Raw genomic sequence first — 21201 nt, 5'->3', positions numbered from 1 at the left:
ATTTCACATTTTTGTGCTCGCATAATGTTTACCCCAGCTTCAATAACTTCGAAGTCCTGTGGTCTAATACGTTTGTTTCTTTTTTATTGTCTAGACTTAGGACTTTGCCCCAGAAAAACCACAATGGATTAAAGGGAAAGTGAATACCATATCTCGTGAGGTGAAGTGCCACCAACGTCACGCAATGATGCCATCATTTCTAACTGTCCCCGGTACTAATGGCGATGGTCAACGCGGATCTATCTCGTTGGGTTCTTCTCGTGGTTTATCAGCGTGTTCCAAGACTTCCCAGACGTCGGGCTCTACTCTTCAGCTCCGTACTGTAGTGAGGATGTTGGCCCCTGTTATCTGGTCGAACTTGGAAGCGAAAAGAAAGCGAGAGAATCCGAACTATAAGGTGAGTAAAAAAAAAAAATGTACAGAAGAACTGATAGTTACCACATTGAAAAACAAACAGTGTCAGGGCGATATGACAAAACACCTTTTGTATGAAGCACTACCTAACAGATTATTTATCTACTTCAGTTCACGAAAATTAACCTTTTTTTATTCAACTTGGTAAATATTTTGTCGTTAAAGAACTCGATCAATGAAATCAACCATTTCCTCCGCTATGAGACTACACAAAAAGACAACAATGTAGAATACTTATCACTTAAGGTTAAAGATTCTGCATGATATATTTTAAAAATGTACGAGTTAGATGATATGCGAATATATATTTTTTAAGGAAAAGATACTTGATTCAGACAGTTGGTAAAGATCCCACAACGTCGATTATATCTGGCGGTGAATTGATTTGTAATTTCGTATTCTTGGTTGTCAAGATGCTGTTGTTGTGATCACAAGAGGATCTCTTTCTGTCACTGTTGTTACAAACCCACACACTCTGAATCAAAGTGAATCGTGTCGCCAAACTCAACAGGAATCACGCATGTATAGAATATTATTAGAGCTAGCAGTAACCAACATGATATAAAACACCAAGTATTATTTTGGATTTAAGATTCGTACTTATAAATCGTCTGTTTTTCTCAAGGGTCAGTCGTTAGCCAGTCCAAGCACGATGACCGTTGCTACTGACGACAGGTAGGTCACGTTTTCTTATGCAAAAAGTAAAGGGGACGGGTGGTCAGTGAGGGAGCGAAGAAAGACATGGTGAGGGACTATAAGACACTGGTCATTTATTCCCATCGGATTATCTGTCTGACTTCGTGTCTGTCTGTCTGTCTCGAACTGTCTGTTTGTCTGTCTAGCTGTGAAATCTGCCTGCTTGCCTGTCTGTGTCTCCTTGGGCTTTACCAATTAGAGTGCATACCATCTATTCGTTAAAGATTAAACTAACGAAATTTTACAAATTAGTGCAAGGTTTTGTAGGTCTACGGTCTACTGAGGTCCATATACTGAACTTACTAATTTGTGCAACTTTGTGCAATTCACCAGTTTCGAATTCTAAATTACCGCTGTGTTCCTTGATTACAGACTCATTTGCACAGGGTTAGCCTCGTATCAGTGTTTAAATATTCACAAATATCAACAGAAAAGTAAAGAATGCACAACTTCAACAATACAAACATTTTGAAACTCGACGGACCTTGATTGGAACACGTGAATATTCTGCACAAACTCGAGACTAACCCTGTGCAAATGAGTCTGTAATCAAGAAACACAGCGGTAATTTGGATTTTTTTCACGGATAAATGGCATGCACTCTATGGGTATTGTATCAGTACAAGTATGCAACAGAAAATGTATGAGGTTGATCAATATTTTCTGACATTTTTGGATAAATTCGATAATTTCATCATCTACCCTTTCTTTTGTGTCCTGTTCCTAGCCAGAACCAAGTTTTAGCCTAATCGGTGCCTTTAAGGTGGCTGACTACTTTGGTAAATAATAAAGAAAAATGAAACTTTTTGAACCTGAAATTTTATGCTGCTTTCGAAAATGCAAAGAAAAATGGGGCTTCCCGAGCTTGTTTTTGAGATAATCACTCCGGAATGACATGCGTTTGTACAATTTTCGAAGAAAAATAGCGAAAATCAAGCTCCGTACAAGAAAATCATAAAACTAAGGAAGAAAAATGAGATATTACCTGTTATTCCGGAAAATAACAAAAAAAATTATAGAGTCCCGTGCAAAATTTGTGGGTTTTGCCCTCTTGAAGTTCAAAACGTGTATGGTTCTTCCTTAAAATCGTGAACATTATTCAGCGGTTTTTGAGCGCGTGCACATCGTGGGCTCAAATCGAACGTTCAAAAGCCTCAGCCACCTTAAAACAGAAATATTCCTGGCACACAAAAACCAAGCTTGGGCTCCCTGTGCTCATCTGATAATCATACTATCAGTTTCTTGATTTCAATGATTTCTTTTGACAAGCAAAAAACTTTTAATGACTCGTGTCTTGATCATCAAAATCAATTATCTTTTTAATGCGTTCCTTTGTTAGTCATGCAATTAGACTTGCAAATACACCAGCTACGTCTAAAGATACTGTACGTCACCATAGCAACGAGATGTACCGGTTATTCATGAGCAATGCCTACTAAGGTTAACTATAATAGAACGAGTATAGCTCTGATCTCTGCAGTTTAGAACTAATAATGTAAACACGAAAATTTACATCGTGAATCGGATTTTTGGTCTAAGGAAGATGTGAGGACACAGCGAGAGAGCTGCTCGTACATCGTGTTTCCAATCCTTCACGAAACATTCCTACAACCGGCACGTTTTACTTACAATCATATAACACTAGGGCTAATCAAATATAAATATGGGAATACGGTAAGTATTTGGCTTTAGTTTTATAGAAGGGAATCAACTGAGAAGTTTTGTATCAAAGGAAAGAAGTGACGAGTTTTCAGTCGTGCAAATGTTTAAACATGTCGAAATTTTACAGGATTTAGTGTTGTTATTGTTTACATAAGGCGTAGGAAACAACACTTATAATTCTTAGAAAAGCATTAGCTATGATAATATAGATTAGCTCGATTCTTCAGAGATTATATACCAATGATTTTACACAAGTTTTTATTCACGTACTTAAAGTTCTCGAATTACGAGCAGGTGATGAATGCTATATACTTCGATATTTATTTAACACAAGAATTTCGAGATTTTGTTTCACGTCTTAATATTAAATTCTCGGTAAAACAAGACCATTCAATTCATTGCCATTCTATACCAAAGCTTTTTTAGAAATAATATTTCAAGATTCCATGTTCAAGTATAATTTTACAGCGACATTATTTTATTGGCAATCAAGTTCAACTCTGTTTTGGAAACCAAGCGATATTTGTTGCAAGTAATGTTGACTTTGGCTGTCGATATAAATATGGAAATCAGTCTAAGTGACATCTTCATCATAGCTATAACGTTTATATTTAGTGAACAGAAAGGTTGAAATTCATTGGCTTCTTCATCCTCTACCTCTCTACAGCTCTTCCGATGAAGAGCAAGCTTTTTCTTACAGTTATTAACAAAAGACTCATGAGTTTAGCATTTATTTTCCATGTTGACTGCTTGGCTAATGGGTCTTTTATGTCTTCCAACTTGAAGGTTTCTTCTATTTCTATTCTTACTACTAGAAACTACTTTATCGATATTAACCCTAAATTTTATCGTACCCTGAAATAACTTCTGGGCTGATCTAAATCAGGGCACGGGTAACCCACAGATTGAAACCCTGAAACAACCTTGAACCTGTTCAAAGTCGGGGCACGGCTAACTCACAGATCCAAAACCCTGAAACGACCTCTGGGCTGATCTAAGTCAGGGCACGGTTAACTCACAGATCAAACCCTGAAACAACCTCTGGGCTGATCTAAGTCAGGGCACGGTTAACTCACAGATTGAACCCTGAAATAACCTCTGGGCTGATCTAAGTCAGGGCACGGTTAACTCACAGATCAAGGCCCTGAAACAACTCCTGGGATGATCAAAGAATACCCGATTTATCACCCATGGTGTTCTAATTTCTTTACAGCAATGGTAAACTGGTGGAGCCAATTCGTCTTGAAGAACAGCTTGATATTCACAGTCTTGAGGAACTGATGTACAGGTTCAAGACTCACATGTCGGACAAGGCAGCGCTCAGGAAATGGAATGCGCGCAGGGGAGCTCCTCTCTCCACCCACGTGAGTGGCTTGATGACGATGGAAGAGTTTCGAAGTACCTTGTCTGATCTGGTGAACGTGGAAAGCTGGGACACAGATCGAGCTGCTGTGTTTGAAAACGAAATGGAAACGTTGTTTACTAAGGTGAGATAATTCGACAACGCACATAACAACAGTAGCATCAAGACAATTGCGCGCAGCAACTATAGCAACAACGACAGCTGCAGCATCAAGACAAGAGATACAGCAACAACAACAGCAGCAGCAACAACAGTAGCATCAAGACATTACGCACAAGCAGCAGTAGCAACAACAACAACAGTAGCATCAAGACAAGAGATACAGCAACAACAGTAATTACAGCAGCAGCATCAAGACAATTGCGCACGAGTAACAGTAACAGCAGCGATAGCAGAAGCAATAGACAGCAATAGCAACAAAAACAGCAACAACAGCAGCAACAGCAGCAGCAGCAGCAGTAACAACAGCAACAGCAAGAGCAACACCACGACAAACGATAACAACAGCATAACAAAAATAGAACATTTCAGACTCGATAATACTCGACAACTGACAAGTATTCTGTTCGCCTTCCAGGTTGATATTGCATCAGACGGCCTGGTAGACTGGGACGAGTTCTGTACGTACATGATGATTCAGTTCAAAGAACACGACGTGACTACCAAATATGGAAAAGGATCGTTCAACCCTAAAATGAACATCGCTAGGATAGCACACAACAAGGAGACGACGATTAGGACACTCAAGGACTTTAACCCCATGAGATATGTGACTGTTAGTAAGGTATAGTATGAGAAAGATTTGAAGAACGGGGTCTTTGATTGGTCGAATAATGAAATATTAGAGAAAGAACAAGTGATTTCATTGGTTCCTACACCGCGTGCCAAATATCGAAAGAACAAGTGATTTCATTGGTTCCAACAACGTGTGCCAAATATCGAAAGAACAAGTGATTTCATTGGTTTATCAGCGAACTTTTATCACTGATATCGACGTCTGATATTTTTAATCCATCTCATGTATTTTTAGGAAGGAATCATCGGCGTTTGGAGTACAGAGCTAGAACTTCAGCGGATTATCGAGATGGAAGGACGCAGCCCACAGGACAAGGCCAGTAACAAGAGACACATTAAGATGTGGGTGACTGATGCTGTCACTATGAACAACGTACATAAACTAGTCGTTGCTACTACTAACATGGACTTGCACTTCTACGACATGTCAACCCCTATTTATACACCTCAATATCATCTCTGTGGTAAGTGGATGGATGGGCTACCTGTAGTATCTGTTAATGATAAAGAATGGGTACTAAGCTTCACGCCCTTGCCCATTTATATCTCTGCGGTAAGTAGATGGGATATTTTCTCCCTTGCCATGGAGGTTTTACTCCGGGTACTATAGTTTTCCTAACTCTACAACTCAGCAAAGTTGAAAATTAAGTGCTTAGAATATGATATGTGATGGTAGTGAGTGTGGAGTTTGTCGTATGTATTAACATTAGCCTATTGCTAACAACTCCCTTACCACGACGTAAGATTAAGATTTGTTTATTATATTTAATATGCATTTTGTATCTGTGATAAACGACCTGGTGCTGATAAAGGCGTCTTTTATCTTTAATCTTTTGCAGCATTGGGTAACGTACCCCTGTGTATGAACTACTTCTACGACAAGAAGGTAGGGAAAGGAGAGAGGGAGGGAGGGAGGAACAGAGGAAGGACAGAGGGAGGGAGGGAAGGAGGGAAAGGAGGGAGGGAGGGTGGAACAAAGGAAGGACAAAGGGAGGGAAGGAAGGAAGGATGAAGGGAAGGAAGGATGGAGGGAGGGAGGGAGAAAGGAAGGGAGGAAAGATGGAGGGAGGGAGGGAGGAAGGAGGAACGAAGGAAGGACAGAGAGGGAAGGAAGGGAGGAAGGAAGGGAGGAAGGAAGGGAGGGAGGAAGAAAGGAAGGGAGGGAGGGAGGAACGAAGGGAGGGAGGGAGGGAGGAAGCGAGGGCTGGAAGTGCCTAGAAAGTACGAGCTGCTCTCGATCACCAGAGAAGCAGCGCTGTCAGTGAAAGTTTTGGATTTGTTATTTCCTACATGAAACCAAAATATATTTAATATCAATCATTGTTTTTCTCCAGACACCGTCAGGTCGTTGTATGCTCTTCTTCGGCACCGATAACGGATCAATCCATGCCTTAATATTCTCCACGCCACTCAAGAGCCTCTTCGAAACGCCGTTCAAGAAAACCTCGGGAAGTCATAGGATATTCTTCCAGGTAAACAAGCGGTTCTGCTAAATATTGTAGTTGTAAACTATCGATACTTCTGTCGCACACTATTTAAACCTCTAGCAATTTACTGCCATCACTCTTGGGTATAATATTCTCAGAATGCTCCAGTTCCGAGTTCTCATTTCTCAATTTTAGTCTCGGCTGTGCGTTATATTTACGACTAGACACTTAAATGAAGAAAAAGAACACATTTGTACACAATCGAGCACAATCGATTTTAATTAGAATTTATTGGCTGTGTCGCCAACCTCCCTCGCTCGCTCGCTCGCTCTCTCCCTCCCTCCCTTCCTTCCTTCCTTCGTTCGTTCGTTCCTTCATTCCTCCCTCCCTCCCTTCCTTCCTTCTTTCCTCCCTCCCTCCCTCCCTCCCTCCCTCCCTCCCTACCTCCCTTCCTTCCTCCTTTCCTTCCTTCCTTTCTACCTTTTGTTTAAGCCCCTCTCTTCTACACTGCTACTACCTCTCTCCTTTTATATAGCCCAATGACCCATATTCATTTTTCTATCACCAGGATATTTCATTGCACGCACGGTTTGTGACCCACCTCACCCTGGGGACCATCCACAGTGACTGGGTTCGTCGTGTTCAATACGTACCCGCCAAGGAGTTCATCATCTCGTGTAGCGGAAGCGCGCGAGACTCGTTGGTCGTTAGAGACGTTGATGACAAGAAAAGGAAAACTTATGTATTCAAAGTAGCAAAGGTAAAGCTTTAGTGAGTTAAGAAATAAATAATTGATTAACAATGTATAAATACTTAATTTTTATTATCTTAGTAGTAGTTAAGGTTTTTAAAAAATTTCGTTTTTACATTATATTTTTATCCAGCAAACAAAATAAATTAATTCGACGTTATCTATGACAAAAAAGCATATTCAAAATCATCACTGTTGCGTTGCAAATTGCAGAACAAATGCCGGTTGCTCTGTTACCTCTCCGCGTCTAACAAATTTGAATTGTTGCACCAAGAAGAAACTTTCTGTACACTTTGCAACAAAGAATAAGAAAGGACATGCGAGATAATTTTTTGCCCGAGGTAAAGGATTGCTGCAACATTTGCTTTGCATCTTTCAACTTAACTGTGTTGCGCGACAAGTTGCTTGATTATGGTGTCTGTTTCACAAAATAGATAGGATAGTAAAGTTAGTCACATATTATCAACGATCTTTAGTATCGCTCTCACTGATATAATTTATATATTCTTATCTAGGGTATCGATTGTTTTGATTATAACCACACCCTCAATGTCATCGTGACGGGCGGGGTCGATCACGCGGTACGTGTGTGGAACCCTTACGTCACAGTTAAGCCAATCGCCATCATGAAGGGACATCAATCGTCTATCGTGGACCTGATTATACACGAGACACTGGAACAGGTTTTCAGCTACGACAAGGAAGGGGTACTGTATAACGATTATTATCAATGATTATCAATAATTATCATTAACATTACTAAAGGCATCGTCATGAAATGCTGTCGTCATCAAATATTGCAACTGTAACAGTATATGATCATTGTCTTGACAGCATTATCATCTTTAGCATCATTAGCATCCTCATCATCATGTCATTACTTGGCGTCATTATTTACAACATCATCGTTTTTGTGTTTGCGTCATCATTTTGATCTTCAATGTCTTATCACTAACATCACTGTCGTGGTTATCGTCTTGACGTCATCATCGTCATCACTGTCATCGTTATCGTCTTGACGTCATCATCATCATCACTGTCGTGGTTATCGTCTTGACGTTCATCATCTTTATCACTGTCATCGTTATTGTCTTGACGTCGTCATCTTGATCACTATCGTCGTTATGATCTTCAGCAATGTCAACATTATAACTGTCATCGTTATTGTCTTGACGTATTCATCCTAATCAGTGTCATCGTTTTTATCTTCAGTGACATCATCATCATCATCATCACTGTCATCGTTATCGTCTTGACGTTATCATTTTATTATCATAATCATTATCATATTGATGCAATTACTATCTTAGCCTCTTCATCTTCATGATCACCATTATCATTAGGCTTATATAACATTTACACATATCCACAATAATAGATATTATCGTATAATGATATTCACATTTATCATGCCTACTCATTAATGGTCCCCTTGTGTTTCAGATCCTCAAATGCTGGGAAATCAAAGAACAAACTTGTATTCAAAGTCTTGCTATTCGGGATCCCTTTGGTCACCGTGTTCCTGAACACGGCCCGTTTCCTTTCTGTCTGATTGGTAGTCCCATTAACTCGCTACTCATCACTAGTAATGATAGTCTGATCGAGGTCAAACTGCTAGGACTGGGGACGACTAAAGCTATCAAGACAAGTCACGCAAAACCGCTGTGTGCTGCTGTATATAACGAGAAAATAAACCAGGTCAGTGTAACGCTATATTAGTAATGGTGCGCGTCACGTAGTAATGGCGGAAGATACGGTTATTGTAACACTATATGTAATAGATATGAGGCGTTCCATGCAATAGAAGATACAGTTATTGTAACGTTATCTATAATAGATATGAGGCACGCCATGCAATAGAAGATACGGTTATTGTAACGGTATCTGTAATAGATATGAGGCACGCCATACAATAGAAGATACGGTTAGTGTAACGCTATCTGTAATAGATATGATGCACGCCATGTAATAGAAGATACGGTTAGTGTAACGCTATCTGTAATAGATATGAGGCACGCCATGCAATAGAACATACAGTTATTGTAACGCTATCTGTAATAGATATGAAGCGTTCCATGCCATAGAAGATACGGTTAGTGTAACGCTATCTGTAATAGATATGAGGCACGCCACTCGGTACAACAATATACTTCCTACTGTCTTTGGGATATGTCTGTGGAATATACGTTACTTGCGCAACATTTCCCCTTCAATATTGCCTTTAGCAAATGCATAGCTTCTGTATGTATAAATAGTAGCGTTCTGTCTTCATTCAGGTGATCACAGGCTGCGAGGGATCTGTCATTTGTTTCTGGGATATCTCTACTGGTCGTAAAGTACTCCAGATACTCGAGGCTCATGGGAACGAAGAGATCTCGTGTATGCACCTGGATAAGGAAGGCAGTAGATTGATGACAGGAGCTAGAGATGGGTCTATTAATGTGAGTACCAATCCGTTAGAATTGAGTGAATCCCAGCGTCCCTTAATGCGCTCTTTAATGTTGTTTTTAAAATCGTTTATTTGATTCTAAATGATGCTATTTTTAAGAATCATTGATGCTATTTTTAGAATCACTATTTGATGGCTTTTTTTCCGGCAATTGCATGCTGCGCACACTTTTCGCCGTTTTTTCATGTTTGTTCTTGTGTGTTTTCCCCCAAGAGAACGTGTGCAAACAGCGAAGAACACGCACAGTGTGCGTGTGAAAACTACAACCAAAAATACCAGAGATTCCTTCTCTTAGTGATTTTTTTCTTGGTACAGTACTATGATCTTAAAACGGCACGGCACGGTCAAGATCCATCCAATCACGCCGCAAGAAGGCACTGCTTATCCAAGTAAAAATGATCGTAAAATGCGTAGACATGGCATCATCAATTCACATCAAAGCATGTCCGTTCTTTATTTTTGCCACAGCTATTCGAACTTTGCTCTTGTCAGAGAGTATTTTACATGAACGGCACAGAATCGATGTCAAGCGCTCATCAAATAAAGATATTCAAAAACATTGCTGAAATTTTCAAATTTTCCACTTGGACAACTGAATTGGTTAACGTGGGCTACTTGTGATCTTTATGCTAACATCTTATCTACTGCTTTACAGCGTTTTTCATGTTTCTGCCTTCTGCCTACACTTGGGTTTTGGATTCCATCTTTCATAAAATGACTATGTTAAAATTTGACGGATGTCAATCAAAAGACAAAAAAACCTGCGGTATCTGAAATTGTCTGTTTAGCAGAAACATGAGAAGCGCTGTAATGACTCGTTATGTAATCTTCCTTCATCAGGTATGGAATGCAAATAACGGTCATCTAATGAACAAACTAGCTGCTTTAGAGGAAGCAGAAGTAACTGGAATAACCTCCTTTCATGCAAAGAGCAAGATTCTTACTGTAGGATGGCATAGGAAGATAATAACCTACCATGATGATAAGGAGGTCAGTAAAGGTCATCATGACTATCGACTGCTTATTGAATAGTTAAAAAATATATTAAGCTTTGACTGTTGTATCAGAAACAACAAACAACTCTACTGACATTTGACACAGAGCCCGGCAGAACTCAGGTCACATTGTTGAGAGGCAGCGCATTAACAGCCATGCCACTTGTGCTTCCCTAAAAAATTGTTGCCATTAAGACAAAAAATTAAAGAGATGTTGGAAACATATGTCACAACCAAAATATGTCTCGTTTTCTCACTGCACTCTGAAGATGACTTCCGCTCAGGTTGTCAATATGCCAGTCACCACCAACAACAGTCTTTCTCAAGACTACACTCACCCCAATGATCACATTTCACAACAAACTTCAACACCAGTGTTCAAACCATTTACTCCTACAACTAAAATAGCTGGCAACCAACAAATATGATAACAAATTAGATTTCAGTAAATGTTTGACAGAAAAATTAGTTTGACAGAAAAATTAGTAAATGGTTACCATGACAATAAAGAGAATAACCACCTAACTTATTTTATTTATTTTACAGACATTTGTTATCAGGCCTAACGCATGCTGGAAAGGAGGCCAGGTTCATCAGGTAGTCAATGCAAAAATCGTCATATTAATTGTCTTTAATGTGTAGTTCCAGAAATCATCCATACCCAACCCACAGAGGAATTTGGAATTTCCGAAGAGTAGGGGGTCAGAGAAAGAACAAAAATTACAGAGTTTGTATGGAAGAAAACTGGAATTTCCAGGGGGTAGGGCGGTGTCTTCCTCGGGGGCGTGGATAAATTTTGGAACTACACATTATCTAGAGATATACTTGATATTAATTTGCTTTTATTTTTTAGGATGACATTTTAGCTAGTGCTTATTGCCCTCCAAACTTCCTGGCCACGTCCAGTTTTGACGGAGACATTATTCTTTGGTGCCTGGACCGAGAAAAGATGATCAGAATACTGAAAAAGGGATCCAGGAGTCTATTGTAAGAGCATTTCAATGTTCATAAAACTAAAATCTAAATTCATTACAAAAGCAATGGAATGAAAAGACACATTTCTTGATTATGTATGTCCTAGATTGTATGATAGTTGTACACACAGTTAATTTTGGAGAAAAAGTTAGTAAAATAAAATCATACGACATTTTCCAAGTAAGAGGACCTTTATGACAGGGCCATTTTTATTTCCATTAGAATAACGACCCACGTAACACACGCAACCTCATCCTGAAGCATGTGAATGTGAGGCTAAAAGGAAAAATCTATTGTTTAAACCAACATGGCTGCCATGTGAGAAGGGAAATGAAATAGAAAAAGACATTGCTGCTATTTTATGTCATACAGGAATCAAAGTAAAGCCATGTTAAGCATAGCTAACATGGTGGCCCCAACAAACACAAATGTTGGATAGTATGTATTAGTTGGTAGAAAGTTTCTCAATTTATAAAAATTTCAATTTGTAGTAAATCAAAGATGAAGAAAGTTGGGCTGATAGGACGTGAGAGAAAACATAGGTAAGATATGTTCACCTTAATAAGTCACATGACTAACTTTTTCCAAGTGGTGTGCTCATGGCTTAAGATACTCCAGATCAAATATGGCTGATTAAGAAGTTGATTTTTATTGAGAAAGGAAAATCGTGGAGAAACGAAGGAAAACTCTCAGTGCACAGTAGAGAACCAACAAACAACTTACTATGGCAGGCCATGTGTCGCACAACCCAGCACTATTGTAAGGAGGGTGTGGCACATCCCTCCAAAATTTTTGGTAATTGATTGAATGAATAAAGATGCTTGATTCTTTTTTAACGTTTTTATTCCTGGGTGCTTGCTATGCCCCTTCAACCAAGGCAGGGACGTATTTGCAGTGCATACCATCCATGTTTCCTAACTCTAAGTTCTCTATTGCAGCCGAGCTCAAGTGCAAGCCAAGAGTAGTGCTTTCTCAGCGGTTGACCGACTTATGTTCTTAACGGCAAGAGCACAAAGCAAAGCACAAGAAAGTGCAACCCTCATCTCCTCAGAAAATGGAAACCTGGAGTTTTGGTGTCTCTATGGCACTGCAAAACCAATGGGTAAGTCATTGAATATGCCTGTTTGACAGGGCAAAGGCTGGGGAGGGGGGCTTGCCACCAAACAAATCATCCCTCCCTCCCCTCTCCCAAAACCAATGGGTAAGTCATTGAATATGTCTGTTTGCCAGGGCAGAGGATGGGGAGGGGGGCTTGCCACCAAACAAATCATTCCTCCCTCCCCTCTCCCAAAACACATGCATTTTCCATACTTGAGAGTAAAGAGGTCCAGGCACCCATTTCTTGCCTCTGTACAATCCAAGCCTAAACATTTCATATCTATTCAGGTACATTTTGTGCGGCGATAGGAGAGAATGGCTCTATATTGGCCCTAGCAACAGACAGTAGTAATAACATCCTTCTAACAGGTGATTCCAATGGTTACATATCGATATGGGACATAAGTAATTACTGTATCTCTCGAGCAGAATCTATCATTGCACAGGTTAGTAGAAAAATGTTTGAATTTAGAATTTTCTTTTTAAATCCGCTTACTTCTTAGTATCCAAAGCAGCTGCTATTAGTGTCATTACACACTGCTTACTGCCTTGAATAGCTGCTTAGGTGACAACACTAATAGCAGCTGAGTAGGAAACTTCTTACTCCTGAGTTATGTATGTTTTCTTATCCTCTCGCACCCTTGACCCTGGTAATTCTTCCCCATCCTTCCAATCCTTCATTATTCCTCACCTACTCCTTCTGACCTACGTCCCCCTCTTTCCCTTCTTCTGCATCCTCCTCCCCCTCAGGCCACCTGTTACATTCTTTCTTCCACCCCGTCCCACATTCGACTTCCCTCATTTTCCCTTCTCCCACCTATACATATCTTCATCTTTCTCATTCTTCTATTCCCTTTACCCCTTACTGCTCTCTTCACATTCTTCTCGATCTTCCTTCCTCATTTCCCTTCATCCTCCTTCTATTCCTATTTCCATCTTTCTCATTCTCCTGTTCCCTTTACCTCTTACTGCTCTCTTCACATTCCTCTTGTCCTTCCTTCCTCATCTTACTCTCCTTGATTCTCACTTTGTCTCATCCTCTTTTTTTTCCTGTCTCCTCACATTCCTTCCCTCGATTCTTTTCCTCCTGCTGCATTTCTCTTGCATTTCTACATAAACTGTTCTCTTGCATCCCTCAGCCTTCTCCTATCCTCTTCCTACCCTACTTCAACCCCCCCCCCCTCTCTCTCTCTCTCCTTGTCCCATCCTAAAGGACCCTACTTCAATCCTCGCCCACTCTCTCCTTGTCCCATCCTAAAGGACCCTACTTCAACCCTCTCCCTCTCTCTCCTTGTCCCATCCTAAAGGACCCTACTTCAACCCTCTCCCTCTCCTTGTCCCATCCTAAAGGACCCTACCTCAACCCTCGCCCTCTCTCTCCTTGTCCCATCCTAAAGGACCCTACTTCAACCCTCTCCCTCCCTCTCCTCATCCCATTCTATGTTAAAATATTGATGATAGTATTAATATTAACGATTCAATGCCCTCATACACAGGTCTGGTCTACCACTCAGCGCATGTCTAGTATGGACGACATTGCCGAGGCCCCTCCCCCTAGGATGATTTCATGGCAAGCGCACTCGGGAGCTGTGGTCAGTCTTGAGGTGGTATCACGTGATGGTAGGACGTTTGTTATCTCTGCTTCGAGCGATTGTACAGCAAGATTATGGACTTTGAAAGGAGACTTCGTTGGCATGTTTGGCCAGGTAACATGTTTGACTAAACTAGAACTATTATCGAGCTGCAAAACTAGAACTACTATCTTAGGGGGATACAACTATTATCGAGGAACAACTCGTCCTTCAAGCACAATTTAGTGTCTACTTTTTTTTTCTTTTTTTTTTTACATGTAATTTATTTCAAAGCTTAGAAATGCTAACAAAATTACAGGGCAATTTTTTGAAAATCAAATAAAGGGTATATACATAAATGCTCTTATGATAATTACAAATTGTACTATATTTAGTGTCTACTTATATTTAGAAAGAGCTTGCTTTTATGTGCGACTTCTCAACTGTTTAACTTTTCTTAATTGCAGAAAAAGATGTGGGATACTGATGATGAATCGACGTACAAGTATGTTGGGTAAGGAATAGATATGTTTAATGAATAATTAAATCAATGATTTACTGAATTGTTGATAGTATGATAATAACGGTAATGATGATCTCTGATGATAATGTTCGTGATGATGATGATCTCTGATGATAATGTTCGTGATGATGATGATGATGATGGTGATGATGATGATGGTGATGGTAATGATGATGGTGATGATGATGATGGTGATGGTAATGATGATGGTGGTGATGGTGATGATGATGGTGATGTTTGTGATGGTGATGATGATGGCGATAGTGATGGTGATGGTGATGGTGATAATGTTGATGGTGATAATGTTCATGATGATGACAATAATAATGATGTTATACCGAATGATGATGTTGATGATGGCATTGATATCAAAGGATAAACCTATGAGTAAATGGTCAAACGTCAATTATCTGTCTAATACTCATATCCTTTTTCCATCAGGACATGGAACGAAGAGAGTATGGCGGACAGTGAAAGTAAGTGGATGTTTTCTGACTCATAATTATTATTTTTACTTCCTTATTATGCTTAAGCATATGTACGTGTAACAGCAGACGTCTGTCAGTACTCCAGTTTCGAGTTCTCTGTTGCTCAGGGTTAGTCTCGATTTTGTGCAGAATATTCATGCGTTCCAGTGAAGGTTCATGGAATTTCAAAGGTGCTTATATTGCTGAAGTTGTGCATTCTTTACTTTACCGTATGATGATGATAATGATGGAACACAGCGGTATTTGACTAATTCGAAAATGGTCTATTCTTGCAGGAAGTACAGTTTGTGGATCTATATCTCCAGAACGAGGTGGTCGTGATGACGTTAGTGCTCCCGCCATGGTTACACCTGATGATAGTGACCGAATGGACACAAGTCCCAACAGACCTGAAAGGTACTTTCATTGGTGTCATTGCTCAGTGTTGCTGCGGCAACTGCAATTTTGTGTTTGCAGTTTTAGTTGTCATTGTTACTGTTGTTGTTCTTCAGTGCTCCTGTGGCTACTGCAGTTGTTGTTGCTGTTATTATAGTTGCTGTTCATATGTAGTTGCAGGTGTACTTGTCATTGTTGCAGCTGTTGGTGTTGTTCTTCAGTGCTCCTGTGGCTACTGCAGTTGTTGTTGCTGTTATTATAGTTGCTGTTCATCCATAGTTGCGGGTGTACTTGTCATTGTTACAGCTGTTGTTGTTCTTCAGTTCACCTGTGGCTAATGTAGTTGTTGTTGCTCTTATTATAGTTGCTATTATAGTTGATCCGTAGTCGCAGGTGTAGTTGTCAAGTGTTGCGGTCACTTTTCATTCTTGTTGTTCTGTGTTGCAGCTGCTGTTGTTGTTGCTGCCATACTATTGTCAGTGGTTGTTATAATTTTGCTGTCACTGATACAATTCAGAGCATCATTTTGATATTCTGTCTGTTCAAAGTCTATCTGTTTCTTTTGGTCAAACTGTCTTTTTCGCAGCTACTTTTAATCGTCCCTTATTTTTTTTACCTTCCTGTTCTTGTTTCTTCAGTTCTCCATCAGAGCCACAAAACAGCTTCTTACCCCAGATAAGCCCCGACAACCAACCAACAGATCAAAATAAAGACGATTCCCTATTGAAGAAAACAAGCGAATTCCAGCGATCGATGACCAGTTATGTACTCGACAGACGAAAACCTGAAACCTGGGTAAGATGACTAACAGCTCACGTGATTATTTAGGTCACGTGTCTCGGTACTATGCATCTTATTGGTATTCAATCACTTGATGACACTTTCTTACTACAATACTTCTGATTGGTCATTAAATCACGTGATAACAATTCACGTTACGTTTTTGCAGATCTTAACATGAGTTGTTGATGTGAAAACCAATACATGTATTAAAAAATTTGAACTATAATAACATAGTTTATTATTATTTTTAAGTCGATTCTAGGTCATAAGTACAATGACGAGTTTCGACAACGGATGCAAACACGTCAATCAAGAAGGAATTTCATGGGATATGTAGATCAGAGGTTGACGTCGTGTGCTGGTCTTGCTAACAAATGCTCTCCCTTCCAAGCACTTCAGATACCGGTAGCTAAAACATTAGAGAAATTTGCTAGAAAATCAAGCCAAATTCTGTTACATGAGAACCACATTGTATTTTAAGTAGGGTTTTAGATGATCACTGCCCCCTTTTTTTGAAGGACCCTCTTTATTTTGCTTAATAATCGTACCGCTCGGAAAGTGTGTTCAACAACCTTTTCCAAGGATAGGTGGGTGAGACAATTTGGTCAAAAATTGGTCACTCAACAAAGTCAAGAAAAAATTCAATTTCAATTTGAAACTTAAAAAGATTTTGGTTTTGGGACTCTTCCTAGGTATGGCCCGGCCCCTGTGCCACAGTGTCACTACACCCCCTCCCTATCCCCCCCGAAGGGTGGGTGTGTTATAATTAACAAGTATTAAACGTAACCAACCGACATGTTTTCTTTTTTCACTAGGCCACGCAAGAATATAAATTACCAAATGACCTTCCTGTTACAAAGCGCATGCTCCACAAGGCTGCAAAAGCAAACGCTGACCCGTTCCTTGGAGGTGTGAATCAAAATTCCTTACCAGTTCTTCCGGCAATTAAGGGATCTGAAACCTTTTTGGCCTTAAACATGCTGCCAAAGGACCAACCATCGCAGATGCAAGGCTCAGAGAATGCTTCACAATTTTCGTACCATGTAGAATAAAAGGTGATTAACATCCTCGTGCCCAGTCCCTTTTCAGCTTTCTAACGAATAAATCGAATTTTGGATTTCGATTTTTCGTTAGAAAGTTTTAAAAGCAGGATTAAGGGAGAGGTTTTACATCATTTCGTTAGGGCAGCCATGTTAGATGGCAGGAACAATACGATCGATTTAAATAAAAAGAATTTAATTCCCATAAGGGAATTACCACAGGCAACCCAAGCTGTATTATATACGTGGGTACGTGATGGTGCAAAACCTCTATTGAAAAATGATAAAAAGTTTTCATATCTTATGGAACAAGACGTTCGGTGCCAAACGACTACCTGCAACTATGACCAATCGTAGGAAGACGTTTCACAGGGGAAAAATTGAAAAATATATTTTTGTAACAGTATAAGATTACTAGAACTTTTCTATGATTGCAAATGTTTAAAAAAGTTGATGGTTATCTAAGTCGCATCGGTGTTTTGTAAAACTCTTAACTGTGATTTACAGTCGGTCCATTGCAAAATATGGAAAAAATTCAGCATCTTTATCAATAGTTTAATTCATTTATTTAATTCAGAAAAAAACAGATTTCCCAATATTTATGGGGAAAAACATTATTGCAAAACAAACGTAAAAAAATTAAATAAACGATACTTGATATGTAAAAATCTATTATTGTTACAGAATAAAAAACAAATTATTCCTATCCACTGAATCATCACTGCCTTCTCCTTTTGTTAATATTTTTTGTCGAAGCAATATTTATATAAATTGACGAGGAACGCCTGGTCAATATCGTTATTTTTACACCAGCTCAAAATGTTTAATTTTGAGCTTAATCCGTTGGTGTAAAAGTGATAAAAATCACCAGGCGTTCCTCGCTCTCATTTGCACGACAGATTCTGTTTTTTTTTTTGTTTTTTTTTGTTGCGTTATTCGAAAGTTTTCGAAGTAAAACCTGTCATTTCTAACTTTTCTAGGCTTTGGGGAATTCCAGGGGTTATTCCCTTGTAATTGAGAGCATTTGGAACAGTTTCAAATTCTTTTTCAAAAAACGCGGTTTAAAATTTTGTCTAAAAACTTACATAAAAAGGACGAGGAACGCCTGGTCGATATCGTGATTTTTAAGCCAGCTCAAAATGTTTAATTTTAAGCTTAATCCGTTGGTGTAAAAGTGATGAAAATCAGCAGGCGTTCCTCGCCCTCACTTGCATGACGGGTTAGGGTTTTCTCGCGTTCTTCGAAAGTTTTCAAAGTAAAACCCCTCATTTCTAACTTTTCTAGGCTTTGGGGGGTTCGAGGGGCTATTCCCTTGGAATTGGGAGCATTTGGAACAATTTCCAAGTGTTTTTCAAAAAAGGGTTAACATTTTATCAAAAAAGCTTCCATAAAAAGCACGAGGAACGCCTGGTCGATATGGTGATTTTTACACCAGCTCAAAATGTTTAATTTTGAGCTTAATCCGTTGGTGTAAAAGTGATGAAAATCAGCAGGCGTTCCTCGCTCTCATTTGCATGACGGCTTCTGGTTTTATTGCGTTCTTCGAAAGTTTTCAAAGTAAAACCCGTCATTTCTAACTTTTCTAAGCCTTGGGGGGTTCCAGGGGCTATTCCCCTGGGATTGGGAGCATTTGGAACAATTTCCAAGTGTTTTTCAAAAGAGGGTTAAAATTTATCAAAAAAGCTTACGTAAAAAGGACAAGGAACGCCTGGTCCATATCTCGATTTTTACACCAGCTCAAAATGTTTAATTTTGAGCTTAATCCGTTGGTGTAAAAGTGATGAAAATCAGCAGGCGTTCCTCGCTCTCATTTGCATGACGGCTTCTGTTTTTCTCGCGTTCTTCGAAAGTTTTCAAAGTAAAACCCGTCAATTCTAACTTTTCTAGGATTTGCCGGGGGTTTCGAGGGGCTATTCCCTTGGGATTGGGAGCATTTGGAACAATTTCCAAGTGTTTTTCAAAAAAGGGTTAAAATTTTATCAAAAAATCTTTCATAAAAAGGATGAAGAACGCCTGGTCGATGTCGGGATTCTTACACCAGCTCAAAATGTTTAATTTTGAACTTAATCCGTTGGTGTAAAAGTGATGAAAATCAGCAGGCGTTCCTCGCTCTCATTTGCATGACGGCTTCTGGTTTTCTCGCGTTCCTCGAAAGTTTTCAAAGTAAAACCAGTCATTTATTAGTTTTCTAGGCTTTGGTATGTTCCACGGGCTATTCCCTTGGGATTGAGAGCATTTGGAACAATTTCCAAGTGTTTTTCAAAAAAGGGTTAACATTTTGTCAAAAAGTTTACATAAAAAGCACGAGGAACGCCTGGTCGATATCTCGATTTTTACACCAGCTCAAAATGTTTAATTTTGAGCTTAATCCGTTGGTGTAAAAGTGATGAAAATCAGCAGGCGTTCCTCGCTCTCATTTGCATGACGGCTTCTGTTTTTCTCGCGTTCTTCGAAAGTTTTCAAAGTAAAACCCGTCAATTCTAACTTTTCTAGGATTTGCCGGGGGGTTTCGAGGGGCTATTCCCTTGGGATTGGGAGCATTTGGAACAATTTCCAAGTGTTTTTCAAAAAAGGGTTAAAATTTTATCAAAAAATCTTCCATAAAAAGGACGAAGAACGCCTGGTCGATGTAGGGATTCTTACACCAGCTCAAAATGTTTAATTTTGAACTTAATCCGTTGGTGTAAAAGTGATGAAAATCAGCAGGCGTTCCTCGCTCTCATTTGCATGACGGCTTCTGGTTTTCTCGCGTTCCTCGAAAGTTTTCAAAGTAAAACCAGTCATTTATTAGTTTTCTAGGCTTTGGTATGTTCCACGGGCTATTCCCTTGGGATTGAGAGCATTTGGAACAATTTCCAAGTGTTTTTCAAAAAAGGGTTAACATTTTGTCAAAAAGTTTACATAAAAAGCACGAGGAACGCCTGGTCGATATCTCGATTTTTACACCAGCTCAAAATGTTTAATTTTGAGCTTAATCCGTTGGTGTAAAAGTGATGAAAATCAGCAGGCGTTCCTCGCTCTCATTTGCATGATGGCTTCTGGTTTTGTTGCGTTTCTCGAAATTTTTCAAAGTAAAACCACTCACTTATTAGCTTTCTAGGCTTTGGGGGGTTCCAGGGCCTATTCCCTTGGGATTGGGAGCATTTGGAAGAATTTTTAAGTGTTTTTCAAAAAAGGGTTAACATTTTATCAAAAAGTTTACATAAAAAGCACGAGGAACGCCTGGTCGATATCGTGATTTTTACACCAGCTCAAAATGTTTAATTTTGAGCTTAATCCGTTGGTGTAAAAGTGATGAAAATCAGCAGGCGTTCCTCGCTCTCATTTGCATGACGGCTTCTGGTTTTCTCGCGTTCTTCGAAAGTTTTCAAAGTAAAACCCCTCATTTCTAACTTTTCTAGGCTTTGGGGGGTTTCAGGGGCTATTCCCTTGGGATTTGGAGCATTTGGAAGAATTTTCAAGTGTTTTTCAAAAAAGGGTTAACATTTTATCAAAAAGTTTACATAAAAAGCACGAGGAACGCCTGGTCGATATCGTGATTTTTACACCAGCTCAAAATGTTTAATTTTGAGCTTAATCCGTTGGTGTAAAAGTGATGAAAATCAGCAGGCGTTCCTCGCTCTCATTTGCATGACGGCTTCTGTTTTTCTTGTGTTCCTCGAAAGTTTTCAAAGTAAAACCCGTCATTTATTAGTTTTCTAGGTTTTGGGGGGTTCGAGAGGCTATTCCCTTGGGATTGGGAGCATTTGGAACAATTTCCAAGTGTTTTTCAAAAAAGGGTTAACATTTTATCAAA

General features: G+C 39.4%; 1 protein-coding gene across 2 annotated transcripts; it reads left to right on the top strand.

Annotated features, from left to right (window-relative positions):
• The first annotated feature begins 179 nt into the window (after nt 1–179).
• Nucleotides 180–18058, top strand: LOC116292673 (cilia- and flagella-associated protein 337). Of its 2 annotated transcripts, XM_089031801.1 has the most exons (24): nt 180–397; nt 1040–1089; nt 3986–4259; nt 4713–4919; nt 5166–5394; nt 5770–5816; nt 6265–6402; nt 6926–7117; nt 7624–7815; nt 8552–8806; nt 9385–9549; nt 10398–10547; nt 11099–11149; nt 11406–11539; nt 12019–12069; nt 12466–12629; nt 12914–13071; nt 14122–14331; nt 14664–14710; nt 15161–15195; nt 15483–15603; nt 16221–16377; nt 16618–16770; nt 17181–18058. In XM_089031801.1, the coding sequence occupies exons 1-24, from the start codon at nt 185–187 to the stop codon at nt 17415–17417; spliced, it is 3630 nt and encodes a 1209-aa protein (XP_088887927.1). In that variant the 5' UTR covers nt 180–184; the 3' UTR covers nt 17418–18058. The 2 variants fall into 2 exon arrangements, with proteins under 2 accessions (XP_088887927.1, XP_088887928.1); XM_089031802.1 differs by lacking the exons at nt 180–397; nt 1040–1089 and adding an exon at nt 2563–2784.
• The last annotated feature ends 3143 nt before the right edge of the window (nt 18059–21201 follow it).

This window comes from Actinia tenebrosa, unplaced genomic scaffold, assembly GCF_029948245.1.
Source record: "Actinia tenebrosa isolate PJP-AT-01 unplaced genomic scaffold, QUT_ActTen_1.0 PGA_scaffold17__23_contigs__length_9995812, whole genome shotgun sequence".
NCBI classification, from domain to species: Eukaryota; Metazoa; Cnidaria; class Anthozoa; order Actiniaria; family Actiniidae; genus Actinia; species Actinia tenebrosa.
The sequence above is the reverse complement of the archived record's forward strand: the minus strand, read 5'-3'. Positions and strand labels throughout refer to the sequence as shown.

What these genes read in the sequence shown, in the direction of transcription:
- LOC116292673 (XM_089031801.1), top strand. Translation starts at nt 185, where the DNA reads ATGATGCCATCATTTCTAACTGTCCCCGGTACTAATGGCGATGGTCAA. An exon ending in GACGAAAACCTGAAACCTGG is followed by an intron (nt 16,378 to 16,617) that starts GTAAGATGACTA and finishes ATTATTTTTAAG; the next exon opens with TCGATTCTAGGTCATAAGTA. An exon ending in TCCAAGCACTTCAGATACCG is followed by an intron (nt 16,771 to 17,180) that starts GTAGCTAAAACA and finishes TTTTTTCACTAG; the next exon opens with GCCACGCAAGAATATAAATT.